At 46.0% G+C, this 23,672-nt stretch overlaps 2 protein-coding genes across 5 annotated transcripts; both read right to left on the minus strand.

The window, feature by feature from the left end:
* Window positions 1–5,605: 5,605 nt before the first annotated feature.
* On the minus strand, window positions 5,606–16,054 carry LOC144952551 (uncharacterized). Of its 4 annotated transcripts, none has more exons than XM_078883033.1 (4): window positions 15,979–16,054; window positions 9,866–10,374; window positions 8,914–8,994; window positions 5,606–8,205 (listed from the first exon to the last, which is right to left on the minus strand). In XM_078883033.1, the coding sequence occupies exons 2-4, from the start codon at window positions 10,371–10,373 to the stop codon at window positions 7,286–7,288; spliced, it is 1,509 nt and encodes a 502-aa protein (XP_078739159.1). In that variant the 5' UTR covers window position 10,374; window positions 15,979–16,054; the 3' UTR covers window positions 5,606–7,285. The 4 variants fall into 4 exon arrangements, with proteins under 4 accessions (XP_078739159.1, XP_078739143.1, XP_078739133.1 ...); XM_078883017.1 differs by lacking the exon at window positions 15,979–16,054 and adding an exon at window positions 12,991–13,206 and having other exon boundaries at window positions 8,914–8,991; XM_078883007.1 differs by lacking the exon at window positions 15,979–16,054 and adding an exon at window positions 12,991–13,206.
* Window positions 15,220–20,793, minus strand: LOC144952624 (uncharacterized). The gene is made up of 5 exons (XM_078883110.1): window positions 20,510–20,793; window positions 18,599–19,095; window positions 18,018–18,065; window positions 17,789–17,863; window positions 15,220–16,545 (listed from the first exon to the last, which is right to left on the minus strand). The coding sequence occupies exons 1-5, from the start codon at window positions 20,764–20,766 to the stop codon at window positions 15,791–15,793; spliced, it is 1,632 nt and encodes a 543-aa protein (XP_078739236.1). The 5' UTR covers window positions 20,767–20,793; the 3' UTR covers window positions 15,220–15,790.
* Between the last annotated feature and the right edge of the window lie 2,879 nt (window positions 20,794–23,672).

Consider the following 23,672-nt stretch of genomic DNA (forward strand, 5'->3'; position numbering starts at 1 on the left):
ACAGTAATGTTACTGGATTTAAATGGCCATACGTGTCAGTGAGCAACAAACTAAACACAAAAAGCAGTTCTAAAGAAATTAGTTGATTTAATGAGTTTCAATTCCAATGAAATGCTGTTTTCATCCAAGTTAAGCCAATGAGTTTATTAAGAATCAAAGCAATCTAGTTAAAGTTATAAAAATGGGCGGTGAGATATTTAAATACGTCATATTTGATTCATAATAGATTTTTTTGGTGAGGTCATGTAATGGTATGACCAAATTTGTGTTAAGGCCCTCCACCACCTGACACAGCCAAACATTGTCACGTGCGCAAGCGTTTAGTGCACCAATTATTGTTCAGCTTATTGGTAAGTTAAAGAACAATTCTCACAACCAACGTCACCAATGTACAATACAAAGCGGCATGTTAAATGCGTGTACACTAAACACATCACATCAGCACAGTTCGCAGAGATGCAAAAATATTTAAAATCCTCTCTCCGTTTCTCTACAGCTCCGTTCTTAAAACTTTGCGTTTTCCGCATGTGCTTCTACGGATAGAGTTTTGCGTGCGGTGTTCAATGCTTTTGCTGTGGGCCGTGGTGTGCCACGGATTATGAAAGCATTCGCAACCTCCTGTTTGTCTTGGTGTGTGTCTCTCTCTGCATGTTGTCTGCCTATGTTGTTTCCGTCTGTGTTTCCTTGGTGTGTGTCACGCTCGGTGTGTCTTTGTGTCTCTCTCTGCATGTGTGTCTGTGGTGTCACGCTCGGTGTTTTTGTGCGTCTCTCTCTGCATGTGTCGTTTCCGCGTTTGTTTTATCATTCATTCTTACCTGAGGATGGTTGCTTGTGTTGCAACCGAAACGTCGTTTTCTATTATTTCATTTTATTTTCTACGTGACTTTACCGAAAGAACCAAAGAGTAACTCCACTCTTCTTGTTCCTTGTGTCTTCTTAATAGTCAACAGATGACGGACAGTAATAAAAATATGTCCTTTTCCAAAATGTGTTTTAAGAGTATGAATGGTAGTGCAGTCCCAAACGAAAGGATGGACAGCCAAATCCACCAAGTCTTTGAATACCAACAGGTATTAAATACCAACACGTTTATTATTTTAGCGTGGAAAACTTACCTATGCATTCTAGTTACCCCCCCCCCCACCTCTCTTTCTCTCTCACTAGCTTTTTGCACCCCCACCCCCCTCATCTAGATCTAGTGTCAGGATGTCCTTGGATGCCTCTCTCCTTCCATGCACGCTAAGGACCAGCTAGGATTTTAGAGTATCTCGGATTATCAATGGGGAGGTAGGTAGAATCAAGAGTTTTTATTTCGATTTAAAGCTTTCGTGACTGCAGGGATTCATATTCTCGGTTCTTTCGGTAAAGTCACGTAGCAGTGAAAAAATACGTGACTTTACCGAAAGAACCAAGAATAAAAGTTTTTATCTCAAAGAAGCCCTTTATATCCACTGTGATATATTCCACATTAGTCTTTGTCTGATAGCAATTTAAGGTCGAGGAACCACGGCTCTATGGGCTACATCTTATGGGTCCATGATGAATTGTGTTAGGATTGGGGCATAGTCATGAAGCTGGAAATCTAAAATCTGAGGTTTGGTAACTTGTGAGAGCAGACCTTTTGGGGTGAAGATGTAATTGATCCTCGATCGGGCACCGTGTGCTTTGCATGTGTGCGTGTAATACTTTTCATTCTCCAGGGGTCAATATGCCGGTGCCGAAGTTTAATTTCTTCCATACTTCTCAAGGCACTCAAGTTGTCTGATTTGGAGGAATGGGATTGATCAATCTGAGGGTCTTGTATAGTCATCTCCTGTAATACAGGGGGGTGCTCACATTGGCGGATTACTGGCGGTGAGGGTTTTAAAATATTTTTATTGTGGTAATCACACGAGCCCGGTACAACGTTTCGATGGTTTCTGGTGAGGGGAACAGAAAAACCTCTGTGGGGAGGAAGGGGAGGGGACTTTCGGTACTTGACTATGTATAGGTGATGGGAGGAATGCTCGGCCCCCACATTGAGGGGGTCTTCTGTCAGGGGGGGGGATAATATATATGGGGGGTGGGGAGGAGGTACATGACAAATCATACAACATACACGCGGCTTTACATGTTGGGGTGTCCACCTCTCTATTCTGTCAATCTTATCTTAGCTGTCAAAAAAGTGGCGGAGGGGCTGGGGGTTCTACCCCTCCCTTACCCGCTCCCGTCTCCCAGCCCCAACCCTCTCCTCCTCTGCCTCTCATTTTAAACTCCGGCAGAGGGAGGACCACCTGGCCTCAAACTCCTTTTCGTTCCCCTTTTAACTTTGTGGAACAGGTGTTCGATCCCAGCGTGGGCTGGCAGGGTGTTGCACCATCTTGCCCACGAAGGGGGTTCATGGTCTTTCCAGTAAGCCAAGATGGTTTCACTGCCTATGTTGAAATTTTGGAGTAGGGCGTGGTGGTGTTTTGAAAAGGTACCTGGTTTTAGGCCTCACGGGGTGGTTTAAATTCGAGAGGTTGGTGCCGCATATAGCCTTAAAAGAAGGCCTGATATCTTCTTGTATAGTTTTGCGATGTCCGGGCATGACCAGAACTCATTTAAGTAGGTTTATGTTGTGCTTCAGGTGAATCATGGACAGTCAGGAGTCGCCGCCATGAATTTTGCCCTTGTTCCACTTGTCATGTAGGTGCCAGACATAATTTTAAACTGTACCAGTCTGAGTGGTGTTAACCTTGGGCCGGATCTAGGGGCTTGCCAGATTTGGGACCATTTCTGCAGTATGATCTCTCAGGGAAGGCGGCTTCTATTCCATAATTTTCTGGTTGGTTGCTGATCTGATCCTGGCGCCTTCCATGCCCAGCAAATGGTAAGCTTCCACGAGTCTATAGTTAGGCCTTGGCTTTTCCAGCCAGTCTATGATAGGGTGGGTGGGGGGGTCCATCTAGGTTTTTGTCGGGGGATTTTGTTATGGCGTCTCTGATCTGTAAATATGTAAAGAAATGGCGGTGGGATTTCAAATTTGGTTGGTACCGGATTGAACGACAGCACCTCTTCCTCCTTGGTCGAGGGGCCTACAAACTTTCTCTATGCTTGCTTCTTTCCAGTTGGGCCATGCTATTTCTCCCCCTCCCCCCCCGAAGGTGGTGATTTTTTAATATATGGGAGTTGATTGGAGGTGGGTTGCAGATATTCAGCAAAGACGCGTATTTCCCTTCCCTTCTTATCGGTCCATTGTTCAAGACAAATCTCCCCTGTGGATCTGATTTGTTTGGGAGCACGAAATAAAGGTTTTTATGCCGCAAGATGGGAACTCCTCTCCTGCTGAAGGAGTGTGTGGAATGAAAACACTTCACCAACCCAATGGCGTTTTAATGTCCCAGCTTCGCCTGGCATGATGCGTCTCCTGAAGGAATGCAACATCTGCTGAGTGTAAATGTAAGTACAAGAGTTGTCCCCCATTGCCTCTTGATGGGGCGGTTGAGACCATTTACGATCAGGGAGAAAATGTTTCGCCTCTTGGGGGACAATGTGAGGTGCCGACCAGTGCTTGATGAAGACCTCATGCTATTTTGGCCTTGTGATTGCATGATCGCTGAGGGGACATTACTTCCTGTGTGTAGTGGGGCACTATAGTATTCTGTCTTGGGTTAAAAGCAGATTCGCTTGCGAAGCATTTGTTGAGTTACACTATATGCGGCCGTATTAATGCAAATGGGGAGGCTAGCTAAAATCTATAGCCCCTGAGATAAAACTGAACAGTCTTCACGGAGAATACCATCAAATCTATGGGACCTTTTTGGCAGTATTAAAATGATGAAATCAGAATCGGCTTACCCTTCCTGGCAATAAAACAGGTAGAAGTAAAATAAATAATAGAATGCGACGTTTCGATTGCAACACAAGCAACTGTCATCAGGTGTGAATGCAAGCTCGGAGAGAGACACACATACACAGAGAGAAACACACACAGAGAGAGACAAACACACAGAGAGAGAGACAAACACACAGAGACAAACACAGACACGGAGACAAACATAGAGGAGAGACACATAGAGAGACACACACGCAGAGACACACACAGAGACACAGAGAAACAACGCCTCTGTGACAAGGTATTATATATAGAGGGAGGGGGGCAGATACATTAGCATGTCAATGAGAGCGGCAGGGGGAGAGAAATTGGAAGTTTGAGAAAACAAACCTAGTAAACCTATAGAACGGCAGGGGGAGAGAAATTGGAAATTTAAGAAAACAAAGCTAGTAAACTTAGAAATGCAATGAAATGCAACACAGAGAGTCGGTTAAGTTAACCGACTAAAACTGTAGATTCGCTATAAATAGCGCCACATATCTACAAACTAAGCCTGGCTGCGTCTACAAACTAGTGAGTGCGCGGAGTGCGCAGTTGCATAATCCGCGGCAAGACGTACCGCATCGTTATACCGAGCATTGCAGCTGCAGCAACATGGGAGGGAAGAAAGTGGCGACGCCGTTCCAATCCTCACACACCCTTCAGTATGGGATGGAGCTCATCACGACGGAGGCCAATGGCGCGCAGTCCTGTCGTTGCTTGTTCTGTGTTCACCAAGGCCGTGATGTGGTCGAGGTGACGGGCGACTCGGGCCGCAAGCGCAAGAACCGCACCGACATCAAGTACTTCACGAAGCCGTTCCTGCCGCATCAGTACCGCCACCATCTTGAAGGGCAGCACAAGGAATCGTGGATGCTCTACCAGACGCTGTCGCCCGATGAGAAGAAGAGCTACTTCAACGGCATGGCCAAGCGCACCAACACGCTCCACAACTACATGGACCTGTCGACCGTGTCGATCGACTACGTGATCCAGAACAGCATCATTGAGACAATTATCGGGGACTTGTTCTTTCGCGATGACGACGAGGACAGCGGCGACGACAACGACGACGAGGACGCGGCCGCAGCCATCGCCAAGAAGGCCGCCAAGAAGGCCAAGGAGAAGGTCAACGCGATGAAGCTGTTCGTCAAGAAAGTGAACATCGAGATGGGGACGTATACGTACACGGCAACAATCAAGAACGAGATGCGCTTCGAGCTCGCCATGGACCACGTCGGTGTCGGCATGTCGTTCCGTCAAACGGCTGCTGCCATCGATCATGCCAGGATCCGCACCAACACGCCGAAGCTGCAGGGCATGAACGACCTCATCGTCGCACAGTCAGTCCGTGTTCTGGTGGCCGTCGGGCTGCAGATGATCGCCAGGATAATCGACGATCCATCGGTGTGGGCCTTCTCTCTGGCTGGCGACGGCAGTACTCACCGCGGCCAGTCGTTCTTCGACCTGCGCACCCGCGTTTGTTACCGCGGCTTCCTCGTCAATCTGCACCTGGTCGCGATCCCTATGTTCGAGCGTCACACTGCTCAGAACATCTTCCGCATGCTCGTCAAGTTCCTCGACGCGCTGTACCCCAACTGGCGCGCCAAGCTGATCGGCTTTTCATCGGACGGCGAGAATACGATGACTGGGCGTCATGGGGGGCTGGTGACGCTCATTGTGAAGGAGGCCGAGAACGACGTCATTCGAATCTGGTGTCCGCCTCATCAGATCGATATTGTGGTCAAGAAATCCGCCGAGTGCGTCTTCGATGGCAGCTGGGTGAAGATCGTGTACGACTTTTCGGTGTACCTACGTGCCCAAAACAACCTGATCATCAAGATGAAGGTCAAGTGCCCCAGGAAGGCTAACCGATGGGCCAATCTCGGGAACGTGCTCAAGTTCTACAAGCAGTACCGCCGAGCATTGATCGAGTACACTACTGAGAACAACCCCGCGAAGCTGCCCACCGCCGATTGGTGGGTTCTTACCTACGCGCTCGCGCCCGCCATCGACACCATCAACGTCACTATCGTCCAGCTCCAGAGCCAGTCGCTGCTCATCGCGCAGCAGGAGGAGCATATTCAGTCGCTTATCGGGTCGCTCACTGTTTTGTTCAGTGTTGAGATTGTTGATGGCGTCAACAATCATGATGAGGCGTACGTGTCGTATCATGATCAGTCGATGCGCATCGCGTCTGCCGCGATCATTGCCCACATTGAGGACCAGGGATCGTTTGCGCAGGAGAGCTACGAGGGTCTCAATGAGGTCGACAAGACAAGGATCGTCAAGGAGATCTCGATATATGCGATGACGCTGATCGCGGGTCTCAACGACGTCAAAGCAGAGCGTAACGACGCCAATCGAGCTCTCGACCAGGATGCGGCGCCCGTGATACCCGCTCAGCTCATGAAGATGCGTCCTGGTGTGTTCGTGAAGGACGTGCTGGCAGTGCGTCGCGTGCATGTTACGAAATTCTGGTCAGCTGTGAAGGTCGACATGGTCGAGGAGGAGCATCGCCAACTGGTCAAGCTCTACAAGGAGGACACGATCATTCACGACGCCATCAACAAGCACACCAACACGACGACATTCAACGACGCGTGGGATGTGCTGCCGAGTGGTTTCGACAACCTCCGCGCTTTCAGCGGCGGGTTGGCATCAGTGCTCGCCAACACGACGGCGGTCGAGTCGGACTTCTCGATACTCAAGTGGGAACTCGACGAGTTCCGCAGTTCTATGATGCATCTGTCCCTTGAGGGCATCTTCCAGACAAAGCAGCGTCGCCTCCTGGTGGCGTTGCTTCGTTAGCGAGCGTAAATCAATGAAACAATGGGGCTCTATAGATGATCTACATTTATTCTACAAACTAATCCTGGCGGTGTCTACAAACTAAGCTAGTCTGTATAGTTTGTAGATATGCACAGTTTTAGGAGGCCTGCGGTTAACACAACAGTTCACACTTTACCTGGTTGATTACGTTCTTCCAAAGATTGCTAAATTTGAAGTTAAGTATGAGTTATGTGGAAATCCTCCCCGTAGAGGTGGTTCAAACTTGATTTGAAGCTTTCGTGACTGCAGGAATTACTCTTTGGTTCTTTCGGTAAAGTCACGTAGATAAAGCTATGCCTCTACATAAAATTTACGCTAGAAAGCTTGCGTGTTCCGTGATTCAGCGGGGAACGGGACCCACCCTGCCACTTGCAGTCATCTCGGAACGGGAAAGGGTTATGTGGCCTCACCGTTGTTCCCATTCTACTCCCACAGAGCTCATCTCTCCTTCCTTAACCACAATACATTCTGGCAGTCAGTATCTAATGGAGAGTTCTGAGTGCATCAACATCATATTAGTCCAGAGTGCCAAAGGTAATGCGGTGGGGGTGGAGAAATATCATATACGTTTGAGACATTCATTATTCCACGTATGCGAAACATCTCTCGATCATCTTTTCAGGATTTCCCCAAGCCATGCTTTGTTCGCTCATGCTTCTTTACATGTGAGCGCTGAACAAAGCACTGGCCACACACTGAGCAAGGGTACGGTTTATCACCCGTGTGTGTCCGCAGGTGCTTCTTCATGTCACTGGAGATCGTGAATTTGTGGCCGCACACTATGCAGACATGCGGCTTCTCTCCGGTATGAATGCGTGTGTGCACCTTCAGCTCGTTGGATCGTAAAAATCTACGCCCGCACACCTGGCAGACGTACGGCTTCTCGCCCGTGTGCGTGCGCATGTGGACCTTCAGCTCAAAGGCCCGGTAAAAGGCACGCCCACACACCTCGCACTGGTATGGCCTCTCGCCCGTGTGTTTGCACAAGTGGATCTTCAAGTCGCTGGACTGCCGAAAACCATCACCACACACCCCGCAGGTGAATGGCCCCTTGCCCGTGTGCGTGCGCAGGTGGATTGTGAGACCATTGGCCTGCAAGAAGACGCGTCCGCACACCTCGCAACGGTGCAACCGCTTGGCTGTGTGCCTGCATAGGTGGGCCTCCAGTTCGCCAGGTGATGAAAGGCTACTCTTGCACACCTCGCACCGATGCGGTTTTACACCAGAGCTTTCCGCCTGAGGGTTTCCTACAGGATCGGCTGCATCAATTTGAAACTCGTGTGACTCAATCTCATTCACAAGGGGCGGCTGCTTCTGGTTCATCATGATGTTCCTTATGTTTTGGTTCTTTAGTTGCTGCGATGTGTTCTTAGTGATAGAGGTGGCAGTTGATTCTTCTTGCTGTGTTTCTTCCCACCGCTCTCGTACTAAGGTGTGCGGTTCACCATCAGCTGCACAAGCAAGATCTACTCCTGAATCAAGAAGTGAGGTCACATTTTGGATGATGAGATTTGGGTGGAAGTCCAAGAGATGATCACCTTCAGCGAAAACAAGCAGTTAATTATCACATGTTAAGCACACCAAGTAAACTGCATATATATGTCCACTGGTTTTTAAAATATATAGTTAATGTGTAATGTATGCTGCTGTTATTCAAGTCTATATCAGTTAAACTGTACTTTTTAAGTGAAGATTTTGTATTAAAAACAGTGTTATGTTATTGCAGCATCAGCATTATTAAATGAATCCCTTAAAAGAGAACCTGTCTGTATGTCCAGTTGCCTGTTCGGACTGAGAGTCATAAGCTCAACCGCCGCGCAATAGGTGTTGGCATCTACCTCTGCAGAACATGAAGAACGAGCGGCATCTACATCTACAGGAGATTATACAACTTTTAAAACCATTCCCCATGTTTAGTGTACATGCCGTACAACATGTACTAGCACAAGCCGAAAACCTCAGTAGTTTCAGAATTAGTTCGATTGTATGTGCTCCATATTTGGAAGTGTATTTAACTGAGCCTTGCTCCAATTCTCGAGGTGGCAGCAGATATCTAGTAATCATAGCAGTGGTGCATGCAAAAACACGCTAAATGTGATTGAATGACATCCTGTTATAAGTGCTAGCACTGAAAGTTTGAGCTAATGGATGTGCATACATTTGCAACTCAACTAAGCCAAGTAAATTGATGGAAAGTGCGGACTATGGCGAGTGCAGCTTGTTGAATGAAGAAAAAACAACTTTACCTTCAGGGGGCTCGCTTTTAATCAGGTTCCCCGTCACGTTTGATCTGGAGTCATTTGGTACTGTGGTCCAGTTGCTTTCTGCTTTCGCGGGACAACAAAAAAAATATACACGGAATCACAACTATATATTTGGGAACATTCAATGGCAATGATTGACCTTCTTACCTTAACGCCTGTTACCAAAACAATAATATTAATCGGCAGGCCAAGTGATATCAAACCTGAGGTTGTCGATCACATTTGCTATAACTTTAAGCATCATTCAATGATGCTGCATGACACGGTGTAGTGTCAAGCAGCTTGTGAGGCTGATTTAAGAACACCAAGCTCGTGACTACAAAAGTGAAATGCTAGCCAGGCTAAACTCAACGCCTCATCGCCATCTATGGCCGGGAATTAAACGCAGGTCGCCGGGTGTAACACATTTAAAAAGTAGATTTCTCCTCGTACCCACTGATATTCCTTTTACTGAGACCTGTACAACCAGAGTCAGAGACGGAATCAGGAAAACTATCTAATATCCAACGTTATTGCTTAGTCAACACTTAAGAAAAATTTACTGTGAAATTTTGTCGGGAAAATGAGGACCTTCTGATGAGGTTACACCACTTATAAAGGATCCACTGCAATCATGATGGATTCTATCCAAGTCATAACAATTTTTTGCACTGCGGAAAGAGTGACATCCCTACCACTTAGTGCAATTAAGTCAACAATGTCTGGCATATAAAGTGGTGATGAAGCCATTCTAACATGTAATTTCCACCACTGCATCAAGACCGCCAAAAGGAATGTGCATTGCCCAGCGCTCGGGAGCATGGGGGACAATTATTGTAAAACGGTTTGGTTGCAAATAAAAGTGATGTGACGTGAATGAAACTAAAGCGTTGTCCTGTAATTCTCTATGCAAAACGTAACTGTCAAAAATATATTTGACGCAATTATGCATTACCATTTTCTTCCCTTGGATGTGTTTCATCTTCCATGACATCAGAATAGACAGCACCCGTTGATAAAGCAGAAGCCATGACATATTTATCATTGTCCATGTCACGCATCCTCTGCACGGACAGCAGCAGTTCCCGGCTCAAGCTGCTAAACAGCGCGAGCAGCACGTCCATCAGGCCTCCCAGCGTCACGTCGCCAGGAGAGGAAGTGGAGGCGGCGGCAGCATCGTCCCAGCGTGGCGTCCCAGCGTCGTGGGGCTCGGCACCCTGCAGGGCCTTCACCACCTGCCGCAGTACGGCGTAGAAGCCGAAGGGCAGACGGTCGCGTGCCGTGGACAGCAGCTCGGCCCGCACGAGGCCGTCCCCGACGCAGGCGCGCAGGACCCCGTAGTCCCGGATGCCCAGCTCCGAGTCCATGGCCCGGGCCACCTCCGCGTTCACGCCCTGCTCCTCCAGCCATGCCGGAAAGTCCCTGCTCGGCTCCAGTATTGGAGTGGCCACCGCGCACGCCATTCTGATTGGGAGAATGTGCAAATGTTTTCATTGGGTGGTAATTTCACATGTTAAATTGCTTTGCGCAGCCTGTGCTTTTACGGCTTTGCAATGCCAAGACGATGGAGAAAGTTCCAAGCTTCAGTGCTTGAATGTGTGAAATCCAGATTCTGGACTGTCTCGCACCACTGCTGCCTGTGGGGAGAGTTCAGTGACTTCATAAGGGCCACTGCTTTGTCTAGGTCATCATTACACCAATATTCCTGGTGGAGATGACCATAGGCTCTCGCATGACATGAATGATTTGGTGGGATGTGACGTATGTCGAACTTCTTCCGCACCGTATGTAGCCAACCGTGCTAATCAGTGGTGATCTTGGTGACAGAGGTGGTAGCTGATTCCATAAGGGAAACGTGCTATGTTTCATCCCACCGCTCTCGTGGTAAAGAGCGCGCTACATCATCAGGTGCCAACAAGTGCTTTGTTCCTGAACCAGGAAAATGGCCGCACAAGATGTTCTTTGCAGTAGCCATAATTAATGTGGAAACAAAGATATCATCGTTTTCTGGGAAAGGGTTGATGAACTTGATGCTTTTTCGTAAAAATGGTGCCAATCCGCTTTCTGGAAGTTTCATCAGTGTTTGGGTTTCGAGATAATAAACAGGACCTGGATGCCGAAGTTTATGACGATCTTTTTGTGTTGACTATTGGGAAAGTAGCTGTGGACAATTTGGCTGGTTGTTATTGGTAGCTGCTACGTCCGGACATCAACGACCCACGTTGAGCCACAGCCGGTCGAGACGGCAGACAGCTCCGGCGAACGCAAGTCGCTGGAACATCATCTCTCGGGGTGCCGATGGAATGTCAAAGACTCCTGTCCAACGTCACTCCGAGGAAGATAGGCTCTGGGTCACGCTTTAGCAACTGGTCCACTCGTGTGTTTCGAGGTCATAGGTGGCGTCGTTGATGTTGTTGTATATGTGAACATAACGCATACCTGTCAACCCTTTATCAGTGCCTACCTTATTACAGACCAATTCAGACCTTATTGGTCACCCCGTGCCCTTATAAATCTCAACGTTCATCCTACAAAGTCCCATCACAAGGGAGAAACACAATACTTTTTTTTTACCTGTATTGAAACGGCTGTATGCCGTATGGACCTGAAAACTCAATTTCCCTGTACAAGAATACAGGGTACACCGTATGGGTTGACAGGTATAACAATGCAAACTTTTGTCTTGCTGGAGCTTGGCTGAAGTCACCTGCCATATAGTCCGGAGGTTGAATGAAAACAGCTTGGGTGTATGATGCACAGCGACTGCGCGGAATGCTGTGCGTAGAGGCTCATTGGCGTGCAGCAGAGGTCGCAACCGGGTACCCGATACCCGTACCCTACCCGATACCCGGCTACCCGTACCCGGCCGGGTACGGGTACCCGTTTGCGACCCTGGTGCGGCCGGGTACGGGTAAGAAATCAAAACCCGTTTGCGACCTCTGGCGTGCAGTGTTCCAACGTATTCTCAAATTCCAGCTTTACCATACCTGCTTCACTTTACCGTATATAAAACGGGAGAGTATAAACATTTTAAAACGTAAGCTTTCGCGACCAATATCATCCATAATAGAGATTTTTTTGGGTTAGATCGCGTAAATATATAAATGGGTCGTTAAAACCCGCCACCACCCGACACAGCCAACTAGTAAGTGTTGTCACGTAAGGGGCCAATCCATAAATTACGTCACGCACCTGGGGGGGGGGGGGGGTCAGACATTTGTGACGATGTATGACGAGGGGGGGGGGGTTGCGAAATGACGTCTCATCAAAATGCGCAACCTTAAATAAATATAGACAACACGTTCTACTTAAATAGACTTTTTAATGTTATCAACTAAACCTCAGAGTGCAGCGCCACATTAAATACGCACTACAATGACGATAGTTTAAAGCGATTTAAAGCATGCTTTATTTTCAAAATGGAAATATGGTTTGGGGGGGGGTGGCAGAGCTTGTGACGTCATATTTGGGAGGGGGGGGTCTGACTTTTTGTGATGCCGTGTGACGAAGGCGGGGGGGGGTAAAAAATCGTCCAAAATCGCGTGACGTCATTTATGGACGGCCCATAATAATAATGTATGCATTGACTTTGAAACGGATTGGTCTACACCAGAGACAGTGTTCTTGTTTATGGCCTGGTCTCACCACGTGTTAGAAGATCCAGAGAACAACGCCAAAATGCAAACAGCACAAATACAATGCCACGTTTCAGAGCATCTGTGGGATAGCTTTTCTTGCCAGTACGCTTACCCTCAGTTTAACACGTAGGCTTTCGCGAGCAATGTCCACAATACCGTTTTTTTTTAATACGCTTACCCTGTTGTGAAGGAAGACACTTTTGAGATTCGGAGTGCGACGCAACAAAAACCCCTACTTGTCGTTTTCTCCTCCTCCTCCTACGTCTATTCGTCGCTCCTAAAGAGTGAGCCGTGGCGTTTGTCAAGATCCTCGACTGGAAAAATAATCCTCTGGCATAATCGCGAATAAAAGGGCATCTCTTCCGTATAGCCTCTAACAACAACAACAGCACTTTACAGGAATACAAAAAATAATTGAATCTTCAAACAGCCCAGCCCCTACCTGGCTTGGCTTGGCCCGGCGGACGACACGGTATATATATTAAAAAATATATATATATAAGTGGAGGGAAACCTTTCGATAAGACAACCAAAATCATTGAGAGCCGCCGTCTCCACCCCGACCCGTCGCAGTTCGCCGGTCTCCTTCGGCTGCGAATCGCACAGGTTAGGGACCGCGGTCATTTGAGAAAATCAAAGTGGTTGGGGAATAAATAAATTCTGTGTTGCATTGCATTACATTTCGAAATTTTGCTAGGTTATTTAATTAAATGTGTCTCTCTCTCTGTCTCCCCTCATTTTTGTCGTTTAGTCGTTTTTAAGCGCAGGCTCCGTGCCACTCATTGACACGTCATATTTAAGGTGGGGGTCTGATTTTTTTGTGACGCCGTGTGACGAGGGGGGGGGTCAAAAATCGTCCAAAATCGCGTGACGTCATTTATATACATGACACTATACAATGATAATAGGGTTTTCCCCTTTCTTCTGCCAACAAAACAGGTGTTAAGATGTTAAAACACCAAACTTAACCCTTTTACAAGGAATCATGTCTGTATTAACCACAGAATGCAAAAAAACACGCCTTTTAGCGTCCTCTGGTCTAACACCGTTTGAGACGAGGCTCAAAAGAAAGCCACAACACAAGCAGTCGTCCTCTGGACGGCTGCTTGTGTTGTGGCCGAAACGTCGTGAGAATTCCCTTCTACGTGACTTTACCGAAAGAACCAAGAAGATGAACTCTAAGTTGTGTTCTGCTCCTTCTCGTCACCGTGTCGTGTCAAGAGGACTCTGTGAGCAAGTAATGAACGGTGGCAGTATTTTATTCATGCTCCCAACAGAAGCCTTTCATGTGAATAACCGAGGCCCGTACCGTAACACCGACTTTGCTTTCTTGCTCAGCATACTCCGTTGCACTTACGGACACAACCACTAGAATGGAGCATCCCAGCTAAATCCGCAATGTGTACGCGAAATTTATGATGCTAAAGAGCCGGGATGATCACTAACTCTCATCACCCAACAATAATAAAAAAAAATAACTATTTCCATAAAAGTCACGTAGGTAAAAAAAGAGAAAATAAATTAAATCACGACGTTTCGGAAGCAACACAAGCAACCGTCATCAGGTGTTGACTGCTCCAGAAAAATTACTTAGGCGTGTGAAGAGAGTTATTACGAGAAACACACGCCTCAGTAATTTTGCTGGAGCAGTCAACACCTGATGACGGTTGCTTGTGTTGCTTCCGAAACGTCGTGATTGAAATTATTTTCTATTTTTTACCTACGTGACTTTACCGAAAAAAACATAGAGTATGGACCCTTGCAGTCATGAAAACTTCAAATCTAGAATTATTTCCATAAATCCCAAGAAACTAAACCCCCATGTTACATGTAACAGGTATGTGTACGCAAGATCGTACACTCTCGCGGTTTGTCTATGTACAGTGCCCTCGGCTCTGGCGCATATACGAGTGAGCATATGTTAAGCATTTTCGTTTTTCATAAAATTAGTTCTGCTCATTCTTTGGTTACATTGAAGTGCAACTGACATGGCACCAGCTTGGGATCACGTGCTGTATTGATTCTGTTGAAAGAAATGTCTCCAGAAATCTGTGCCTTTTTCTGTCAGACTCAAGTCTCATTCCTAGTTTCACCATTTGGATATCACAACATGCATTTCCTAGATTCCTGCTTTCTTAAAAACTGCAAACCAGTAGCACCAACTAAAAATGTGGAATATCCATCTTTTTTAAATTTTGAAAACACGGTATTGGTTTCATGTGCAATTAGTAGTTAAGCTATCCACGTCTGTATTGCTTTTTAATTATTTTCAGGGTAAACATTTGAGACATTCAATAACACTGGTCAACACACTTTTTCTGGCATAAGGTATTCCAAAGGTTTTAAGGTAATTTTGGGGTGCTGATCTGGCATCATTTTTTTGTCTATCATATCAGGTTTTTGAGATATCAAACATTGCATTTTCAATAAAAACTGCAGAAGAAAAATATTAAATAAATGTGGATATCTACATAAAATGAAATTATAAACACACTATCCTAAAAATACAGCACCATATTTTAACACTAAAGCAGTCACTGACTCGCAACAACTTGCAATCATAAGTGACAGAGTTAATTTCGGGTAAAAATTAACCCGTAAAAACTAAGTTTTTCACTATAAATCCTTTATATGCGTGGCATCGGTTTTATTTTATTATTCATTTGTTTTTCTTGAGTAAGAGTTTAATTTTTATCACATTGGTATTTTAAATTAAGTATTTTTAAAAAAAATTCCTAAAAAGTGGAAAATTTTGGAAAAATGTTTTCACGAAAATAAATTGTTACGCACAACGAGTCTGTGTGCAAAATGTCAGCTCGATTGGATCACGGGAAGTGGGTTAAAAAACGACCGAAAGATTTGCACGGTCGTAAGCGCGCAAGCAAGCAAGTGAACTTAATATTAAGGATTTAAAAATCAATGAAAATGGGGTATGCCGATAGCATAAAAATGATGTGATAGAGCAGATCTGAGATCAGATTTGGAATCAGCACCCTGAAATTAGTCTAAAACAGCTGCAAAAGTCCAGGCCAGAAAAAAATGTTTTTTTTGTTGACCAGTGTAATCCATGTAAGTGGGACACTGTGTCAGTCAACTTTTTGGGATTCGCCCAAGCCATGCTTTGCTCACTCTTGACTCTTCAACTGCGAGCGCACCGAGCAAGAGTACGCCTTCTCACCCGTGTGCGTCCGCAGGTGCGTCTTCAGGCCATGTGAGCTCGTAAATTCGCGCCCGCACACTTTTCAGACGTACGGCTTCTCGCCGGTATGAATGCGTGTGTGCGCCTTCAGCTCACCCGATCGTAAAAAGCAACGCCCGCACACCTGGCAGACGTACGGCTTCTCGCCCGTGTGCGTGCGCATGTGGACCTTCCGCTCAAAGGCCCGGTGAAAGCCGCGCCCACACACCTCGCACTGGTATGGCTTCTCACCCGTGTGTTTGCACAAGTGGATCTTCAGGTCGCTGGACTGCCAAAAACCATCACCACACACGCCGCAGGTGTACGGCGCCTTGCCCGAGTGCGTGCGCAGGTGGATGTTTAGACCAGTGGCCTGCAAGAAGACGCGCCCGCACACCTGGCAACGGTGCACCTTCTTGGCTGTGTGCCTGCACAGGTGGGCCTCCAGTTCGCTAGGTGACGAAAAACTACTCTTGCACACCTCGCACCAATGCGGCTTCGCTCCATGGTTCTTCGCCTGAGCGTTTCCTCCGCGATCAGCTTCATCAAGTTCAAACTCACGTGACTCAATCTCACTCAAAGGAGGCGGCTGCTTCTGGTTTGTTGATACACTCCTTCTGTGTTGGTTGTCCAGTTTGTGCAATGTGCTCTTAATAATAGAGATGGCAGCTGATGGTTCCTGTTGTGTTCCATCCGACCCCTCTCGTAGTAAAGAGTGTGGTTCACTGTCAGCTGCACATGCGAGGTGTTCCCCTGAATCAGGAAGAGGGTTTTTTTTTTGGATGATGAGATGTGGGTGGAAGTTCAAGAGATGATCACCTTCAGAGAAAACAAGGCAGTTCATCATCACGTGTTATGAACTGCCAGTAAACTTTATATATAAGTTTGTTTTGCAATACGTAAATAATGTGCATTGTGTACTGATATTATTCAAGGCTCTATAACTGGAAGTGTAATATTTAACTGAAGGTCTTATATTTAAAACAGTATATTTTATTATCATCAGCATTATAAAATTAATTTCTTAAAACAGAACAAGTCTTTTAGAGGTGGTGGGTTGACTCAAATATCAGTGCAATGAGTTAGCACCGCTGAGATCCTGGATTCGAATGCAGGCAACTGCCTGGTATTACACCGGCTTCTAAAGTGCAGTGATTTGTTTGGCAGCCTGATCATTAATGACTGCGCAACAAAATCATAATTTTACATTTGATTCTGAACTTTATTTAACTAACTTCCAGCTCTGACTTCAACTGTCTTGTGAAAGTACTTGTCATTAGTATATTGACCACAGTCACTTTAACAGATCTGAGAGGTATGATGTTTACTTCGGTGGCCCATTCACGAACGTGAAGGTTGTGCTACTGTGCAAAGGGCACAACTGCCTATTTTAACGGGCGCATGCAAGGTACAACTGTGAGCCCCCTACTTTCTCCCAACTCACTTTTAGTGAAATACATATTGATGTTTTTAACCTGTATACAGTAATATGTAGGCTACAACTATATCTTATTTTAGTTGCACCATGTATTGGGTGTAGAGAAAGACAGACTCACAGTGACAGTATTAATAAAGAGATGTAAGGGCATAATACTCACAATTAAGTAATCACGCGTCTTTCTTTCATGCGCATGTCAGTTAGCAAAAATGCCTGGTGTTCAGGAACAAACACCAGTAGCAATACTATATTTTACGTGGTGTATTTGACGCGCAACAATGTTTTTGGCCATTTATGGTTAATTTTCTGAATATTTTTTCGATTATTTTTCTTTACTTGTTAATTCGTTTATTCAGGGCCCCCCTTGTGGCCGACTGGGCCCCTACGTGTCCCATAATGAATGCCACGCACCCCATAATTGCGCCCCTGCTATTGTACCAGACATCTGAATGGTACCTAAGCCTTATCACACGATGCCTTATCACATGATAGCAAATGGGGAGAACCTCAGTAGGTGTGCAATTGGTTCTTCGTGAAGATTTATAATCTTGAGTCACCAGTCGCCAATTCACAATGCATTTTTTTTTCCACGAACACATGAATTAAAATATAACAGAGGCTCACTTGAAGTGCGTTCAACTGAGCCTTGTTCCAATTCTTCAGATGGCAGCACGTAACTGGAAACATCAGCGGTGGTATCTGGGAAACACAAATGTGATTGAATAGCATCCAAACACAAACCCGAACACAAAACGTTTAGAGCCGATGCGTGTGCATACATTTGCAATTTAATTCATGGGGAAAATGTGGAATATGGTTCGTACAGCTTCATGAATTAAGGAAACAACTTTACCTTCAGGGGGCTCGCTTTTAATGAGGTTCTCCATGAATTTTGCTTTCACTGGACAAATAAATAAAACCACGAGATTACCATTGTGAGCAGTCATTGCCTCAATATTTTTCTTTCACTATATTTGGGATGAATGAATGACCATTTTACCTTAATACCTGCATTACCAACAATTATATAAATCAGAAGACCAAGTGAAATAAAACCTTATATGTCGATCGTGTGTGCTATAACTTTAAGCATTATCCAGTCCTTGCATTGAATCTGGCCTGTGACAGAACTAAAACGTAGTGTATCATGTGGTCAAGCAGCTGGTGAAACTCATTTGAGAACACCAAGCTGATGACTGTGGCTGTCATATAAAGTGGTGCTAACGCCATTATAATGTGTAATATCCATCACTGCATCAAGATTGCCACGAAGAATGTGTATCGCCCAGCGCTTGGGAGCATGGGGACAATAATTGTAACATGGTAAGAGGTTTCAAGCCAAAGATGTAAAGTTGCATGAGTTAAACGGTCCTGTAATTGTATATGCATAAACCTCAATGTATGTAAAACACATTTGACAGAGTTATGCTTTACCATTTTCTTCACTTGGATGCATTTCCATTTCCATGCCATCAGAATTGACAGCATCTGTCGATGAAGCAGAAGCTACTACAGATTTACGATTGTCCATGTCATCCAACCTCTGCACGGACAAGAGCAGCTCCCGGCTCAAGCCGCTGAACAGCGCGAGCAGCACATCCACCAGGCCTCCCAGCATCACGTCGCCAGGGGAGGAAGCGGTATCGTCCCAGCACGGCGTCCCAGCGTCGTGGGGCTCGGCGCACTGCAGGGCCTTCACCACCTGCCGCAGCACGGCGTAGAAGCCGAAGGGCAGGCGGTCGCGCGCCGTGGCCAGCAGCTCGGCCCGCACGAGGCCGTCCCCGACGCAGGCGCGCAGGACCCCGTAGTCTCGGATCCCCAGCTCCGAGTCCATGGCCCGGGCCACCTCCGCGTTCATGCCTTGCGCCTCCAGCCATGCCGGGAAGTCCCCACTCGGCTCCAGCACCGGGGTGGCCACTGTAGCCGTCATCCTGATGGGATGTGCAGATAACCTGTATGTTTCTTCACGAGGCATGACTGACATTTTAAATATATGTTCTTTGGGTCTTTTGGTAAAGTCACAAAAACTACGACATTTCGATCGCAACACAAGCGGTCGTCATCAGGAAGATTTCTCCACAAATCTGGCTGTCGCCTGATGAAGCTAGTTGTAATTACTGGCGAAGCGTCGTACTCCGTTTGTAAATGTTGTGGCTTGGCTCTCTAACACACCGGTGTGCTGTACTAGTGACGAATTGGCCACGTTCTATTTACGTGACAACCCTCACTAGTTGGCTGTGTCGGGTGGTGGCGGGTTTTAACGACACATTTATATATTTACGCGATCTAACCCAAAAACCTCTATTATGGAAGGTAGGCACTGATAAGGGGTTGACAGGTATGCTATCGTGTGTAGCCAGGTCGCCTCTGAACAAGAGCGAACAGCTGACTGGGCTATAACCGTGTAAAATAATAGTGACATTTTTTTTGTCTCACACTCAACTCTTGTATGAATCTCTCTTTTTCGGCTGGCCATCAAACACAGATGGTCACTGCATTGTGCGGCGCTTTCAGATGCGCTTCTGCGACCATCTGGAACCGCTCTTCCGATATTAGGAAGCTACTGGAGCTCTGCACTTTTAAACTCAGTTATTGAAAGCTGCGTTTTTTGTTGAGTTTGTTGTCCTTCCCCCACACCTCCGATTAATACGGTTTGGCTACGTACGGCGCGAAAGAAGTTCAACATACATATGCACCGAAAAACAAGACCGATAACAAAAAGCGAAATACATTCATCAACTGTAGCCTTAAAAGGACAGAATATATCTTAATAGCACGTGACAGCATATAGTCCCGAATACATGTCAACCCCAAAGTGTTCACACATCAGTGGGACTCCTACTTGTACCTATGTTGATCTTCTTTCGCACCGTACTTAGCCAATCAGAGGCTCAACACTCAACGAGCACAGCATTTACGACTCCTACCCATACGTGTGTCGAACTTCTTTCGCACCGTACTTAGCCAATCAGAGGTGCAACACTCACTGAGCACCGCAGTTAGGACTCCTACCCGCATGTCTGTTGAACTTCTTTCGCACCATACCTAGCCAATCGGAGACTCAACACTCACTGAGCACCGCAATTTACGACTCCTACCCGCATGTATGTTGAACTTCTTTCGCACAGTACCTAGCCAATCGGAGGCTCAACACTCAATAAGTACCGCAGTTAGGACTCCTACCCGTATGTATGTTGAACTTCTTTCGCACCGTACCTAGCCAATCGGAGGCTCAACACTCAACGAGCACCGCATTTATAGACGCAAAAACGAAATGTATGATTTTTTTTTTACACAAACAAATGGAACTTAAAACATTAACCCCCCCCTCACCCCCCCCCGCACCCCCTCCACGTGTCGCCGCTCCTCCTCCTCCTCGTCGTCCTCTCGGCGCGTCCGACGTTGTCGCTGTGCAGCTTCGTCCTGAAGTGAACCGTGAGGTCGTAGACGCCGGACGCCGCCACTTTGATGTCGCGTCGACAAACGGTGCAGAATGCGAATTGCTCGCCCATGCGCGACGCGACGATGCAGTCGAACTGAGTTGTCCACTGGGGCAAGAATTTCGAGTGGTAGGTCTTCGGTCGCTTCGGTGGAGGCTCCATGGGTGGTTGTTTGTGTTTTTTTTTGGGGGGGGGGTGGTTAAGCTCTCGAATGCCGAGAAGAGAGAAGTTACAAATCGATGCGTGGGTGAGACTACCTCTTGAAGACGCACGTGGTGGGGGGGAGGAGGAGGTGGGGGCGTTTACAGCAAGAGACTTAGTGAACGACGACAACAAAGAAGAAACAATACAAATGCAGACAATTCGAGCACTAAATGTTATGCGAAAGATTGCGAGTTTGTGACCGTGCGTGCTGTCACGTCTACGGTGTGAGTCCGTGTAGAGACACCCCCCCACCAACCACCACCCACATCGATGGTAAATACCGCGGGGGGTTAGGGATCGTGGGGATTTGACCACGAGGGGATGTTCACTGCCAACGTGCTGACGAGACATTAGCGATGCTGCAACATAACGTCACCCATATAATCGTTTTGCGTAACGTAACAAGAGCATTGTGATTGTCGCAACTGGTTTTTTTCCCCTTTAAAGTGCAGCATACCAGCAACACCGCACGTCATTTTGGACGTGGCTGTCCGTGCATCCTCCAGCCAGACAGCCAGCGAGCAAAACGTTTTTCTCATCCTGTATACTGTGGCACCGGTATATGATTGCGTATCTTACGCGCCGGGAAATCCAGCCAGGCAGCTAGGAATCCAGACAAATATTTTTTTTTTCCGAATATAGTTAATATTTTTTTCTGAGCACGAGGGAATATTTACTGTCAACGGGCTGACGCGGTATTAGCGATTCTGCTAAATAACGTCCTCCGATAAACGTTTTGCGTAATGTAGTATACGAACAACACCGCACATCCTTTTGGACGTGACTGTCCGTGCATCCTCCAGCCAGCCAGCGAGCAAAACTTTTTTCTCATCCTGTATACTGTGGCACCGGTATATGATTGCGTATCTTACGCGCCGGGAAATCCAGCCAGGCAGCTAGGAATCCAGCCAAGAAACCTTTTAGTTTTCTAATATAGTATTTATTTCTGACAAAAAATATTTGCTTTAAACAACTGCACAAAGTTATCATTTATGAACAAATAGTTCCCTTTAGATGAGTGATTTGCCAATTGTTATCCGGAGTAATTCACACCATGGTGATTATATTACCTCGTTATTTAGTTGTGAGCATTATAGGTTGTAAAGTTGCAAGGATTTATGGAAAGTGAATGTTCAGAGAACAGCAGCTCAGGCACTTTTAAGTAATATTTATTTATACTGGAAGTACAGCACATTAAAATAAATCATACAATTATGAAAATGCGACAACTGTTATCACAATATTCGTCACATCCCGAAAATTAACATCCTATCGCATTGTGAATATTATAGAGGAAAGTATATTTAGATTAATGCTTTTACTAAACGAAAACAAATCTATATTTGAAGTTTTCGTGACTGCAGGGATCCATACTCTTTGGTTATTTCGGTAAAGACCCAAAGAATATGAAAGCTGTTGCCTGCTTATTCCCAAAATGCAGCCAAGAGGGTTTGTCCATCAGCTCACAGCAAAACATTTCTTGCTGTGGTTTTCCCACCTGATGATTGCTTGTGTTGCAATCGAAACGTCGTGATTTCATGTATTTTATACCTACGTGACTTTACCGAAAGAACCAAAGAGTATGAAAACAAACCTCTCAAATAAACACAAACACTGTCCTGGTAAATGCACAATACGTAACACGGGTATATATGAACCTTATGGCGGGACCCCGAAAACCAATAAGCCCCCGGCCCTCGCATAAAACATTATAATGTAAACAAAAACGTTGCTCTTTTTCACCAATGGGTTTGAAGGATGGTGGCAAGTGTTGTCTTGTTAAACTATGTCTTTACAACTGAAAACTACTTACCTGCAGTACCTCAATTTAAATACACTATCGAAAAAATAATTTACACCCCTCTGTCAATCATCGTTTCTCAGTGTGGATTTGTGAACACACTTTGTAAAAATACGTACAATAGTACGCGTTTTCAATGCGTTGTTCATATTGTAACAAGCGTTTATACCAATGTTACTCTACAGAGTAGTGGTTGCCGCTCCTCTTATCCGCATTGATACGAGCGGTATGTGGGGACTGTGGCTTAACCACAACAAATAAAAACCCCATCTGCACAGATGCATACGGACAAGAGAAGTATTATCAAACATGAAGAATTCACGGTGCAACGCATCTCATCTGTTAAATATCTGCAGGTAAGAGGATTGTCATCGACTGATCCTGGCTGCAGACATTGGTAGGTGACAAATAATGAAGAGAGCAGTTTCACTGTATTATGCATACCGTGATGACAAATCAAGGACTTAAGTTTGAGCAGCTTTGGATAAGACTTGTGATCCTGCCCATACCCGAGCATGGAGTGCATTCGCTTGTTCAGCTCTTGTGCGCATTCGTCCTCGCTGCTGCTGCTTGGACACGACATGACATAACAGAATGATCCGTGCCAGGTGGGTCGCGGCGTTTATGTTGGGCGGTGGGACGGAGTCGCCAAAAATCCATTAATTACGATTTTGACTTCCGTTTATTCGGGACCCCGGGGTCCCGCCATAAGGTTCATAGAGTGAACTCAAATATCTGGGTTGTGTATTAACCGCGCTGGAAAAACAAATATTAGAACACATAGGCCACCTCCTCTGCCGTTAACCTGGATAAGCTACATGTGACTTTACCGAAAGAACAAAAGATTACATATAACCGTGCTTCTCTTATTATTAGTTGCTCCTCATTGGTCGTAGGTCTGTGATTTAGTGGCCACGTATCTACAAAATAGTAAACCGATTACTTAAAATAAACAATTCAATTCAGACGACACATTCCGCCTTCAGCTCCGTGCTATATTAAGCCATGCACGTTGTTATAATCAATTTTACATCGGCGTTGAATTATCCATGGTTATTATTTC

This window comes from Lampetra fluviatilis, chromosome 3 (assembly GCF_964198595.1).
Source record: "Lampetra fluviatilis chromosome 3, kcLamFluv1.1, whole genome shotgun sequence".
Lineage (NCBI taxonomy): Eukaryota > Metazoa > Chordata > Hyperoartia > Petromyzontiformes > Petromyzontidae > Lampetra > Lampetra fluviatilis.

Coding starts and splice junctions, on each gene's coding strand:
- LOC144952551 (XM_078883007.1), bottom strand. CDS start 13,172: ATGACCGCGGTCCCTAACCTGTGCGATTCGCAGCCGAAGGAGACCGGC. Junction 10,375..12,990: donor GCCGGGCCAAGCCAAGCCAG/GTAGGGGCTGGG, acceptor TCTCCCAATCAG/AATGGCGTGCGCGGTGGCCA. Junction 8,995..9,865: donor ACATCCAAGGGAAGAAAATG/GTAATGCATAAT, acceptor GTCCCGCGAAAG/CAGAAAGCAACTGGACCACA.
- LOC144952624 (XM_078883110.1), bottom strand. CDS start 20,766: ATGGAGCCTCCACCGAAGCGACCGAAGACCTACCACTCGAAATTCTTG. Junction 18,066..18,598: donor GCATCCAAGTGAAGAAAATG/GTAAAGCATAAC, acceptor TTATTTGTCCAG/TGAAAGCAAAATTCATGGAG. Junction 16,546..17,788: donor CTCAGTTGAACGCACTTCAA/GTGAGCCTCTGT, acceptor TTTTCTCTGAAG/GTGATCATCTCTTGAACTTC.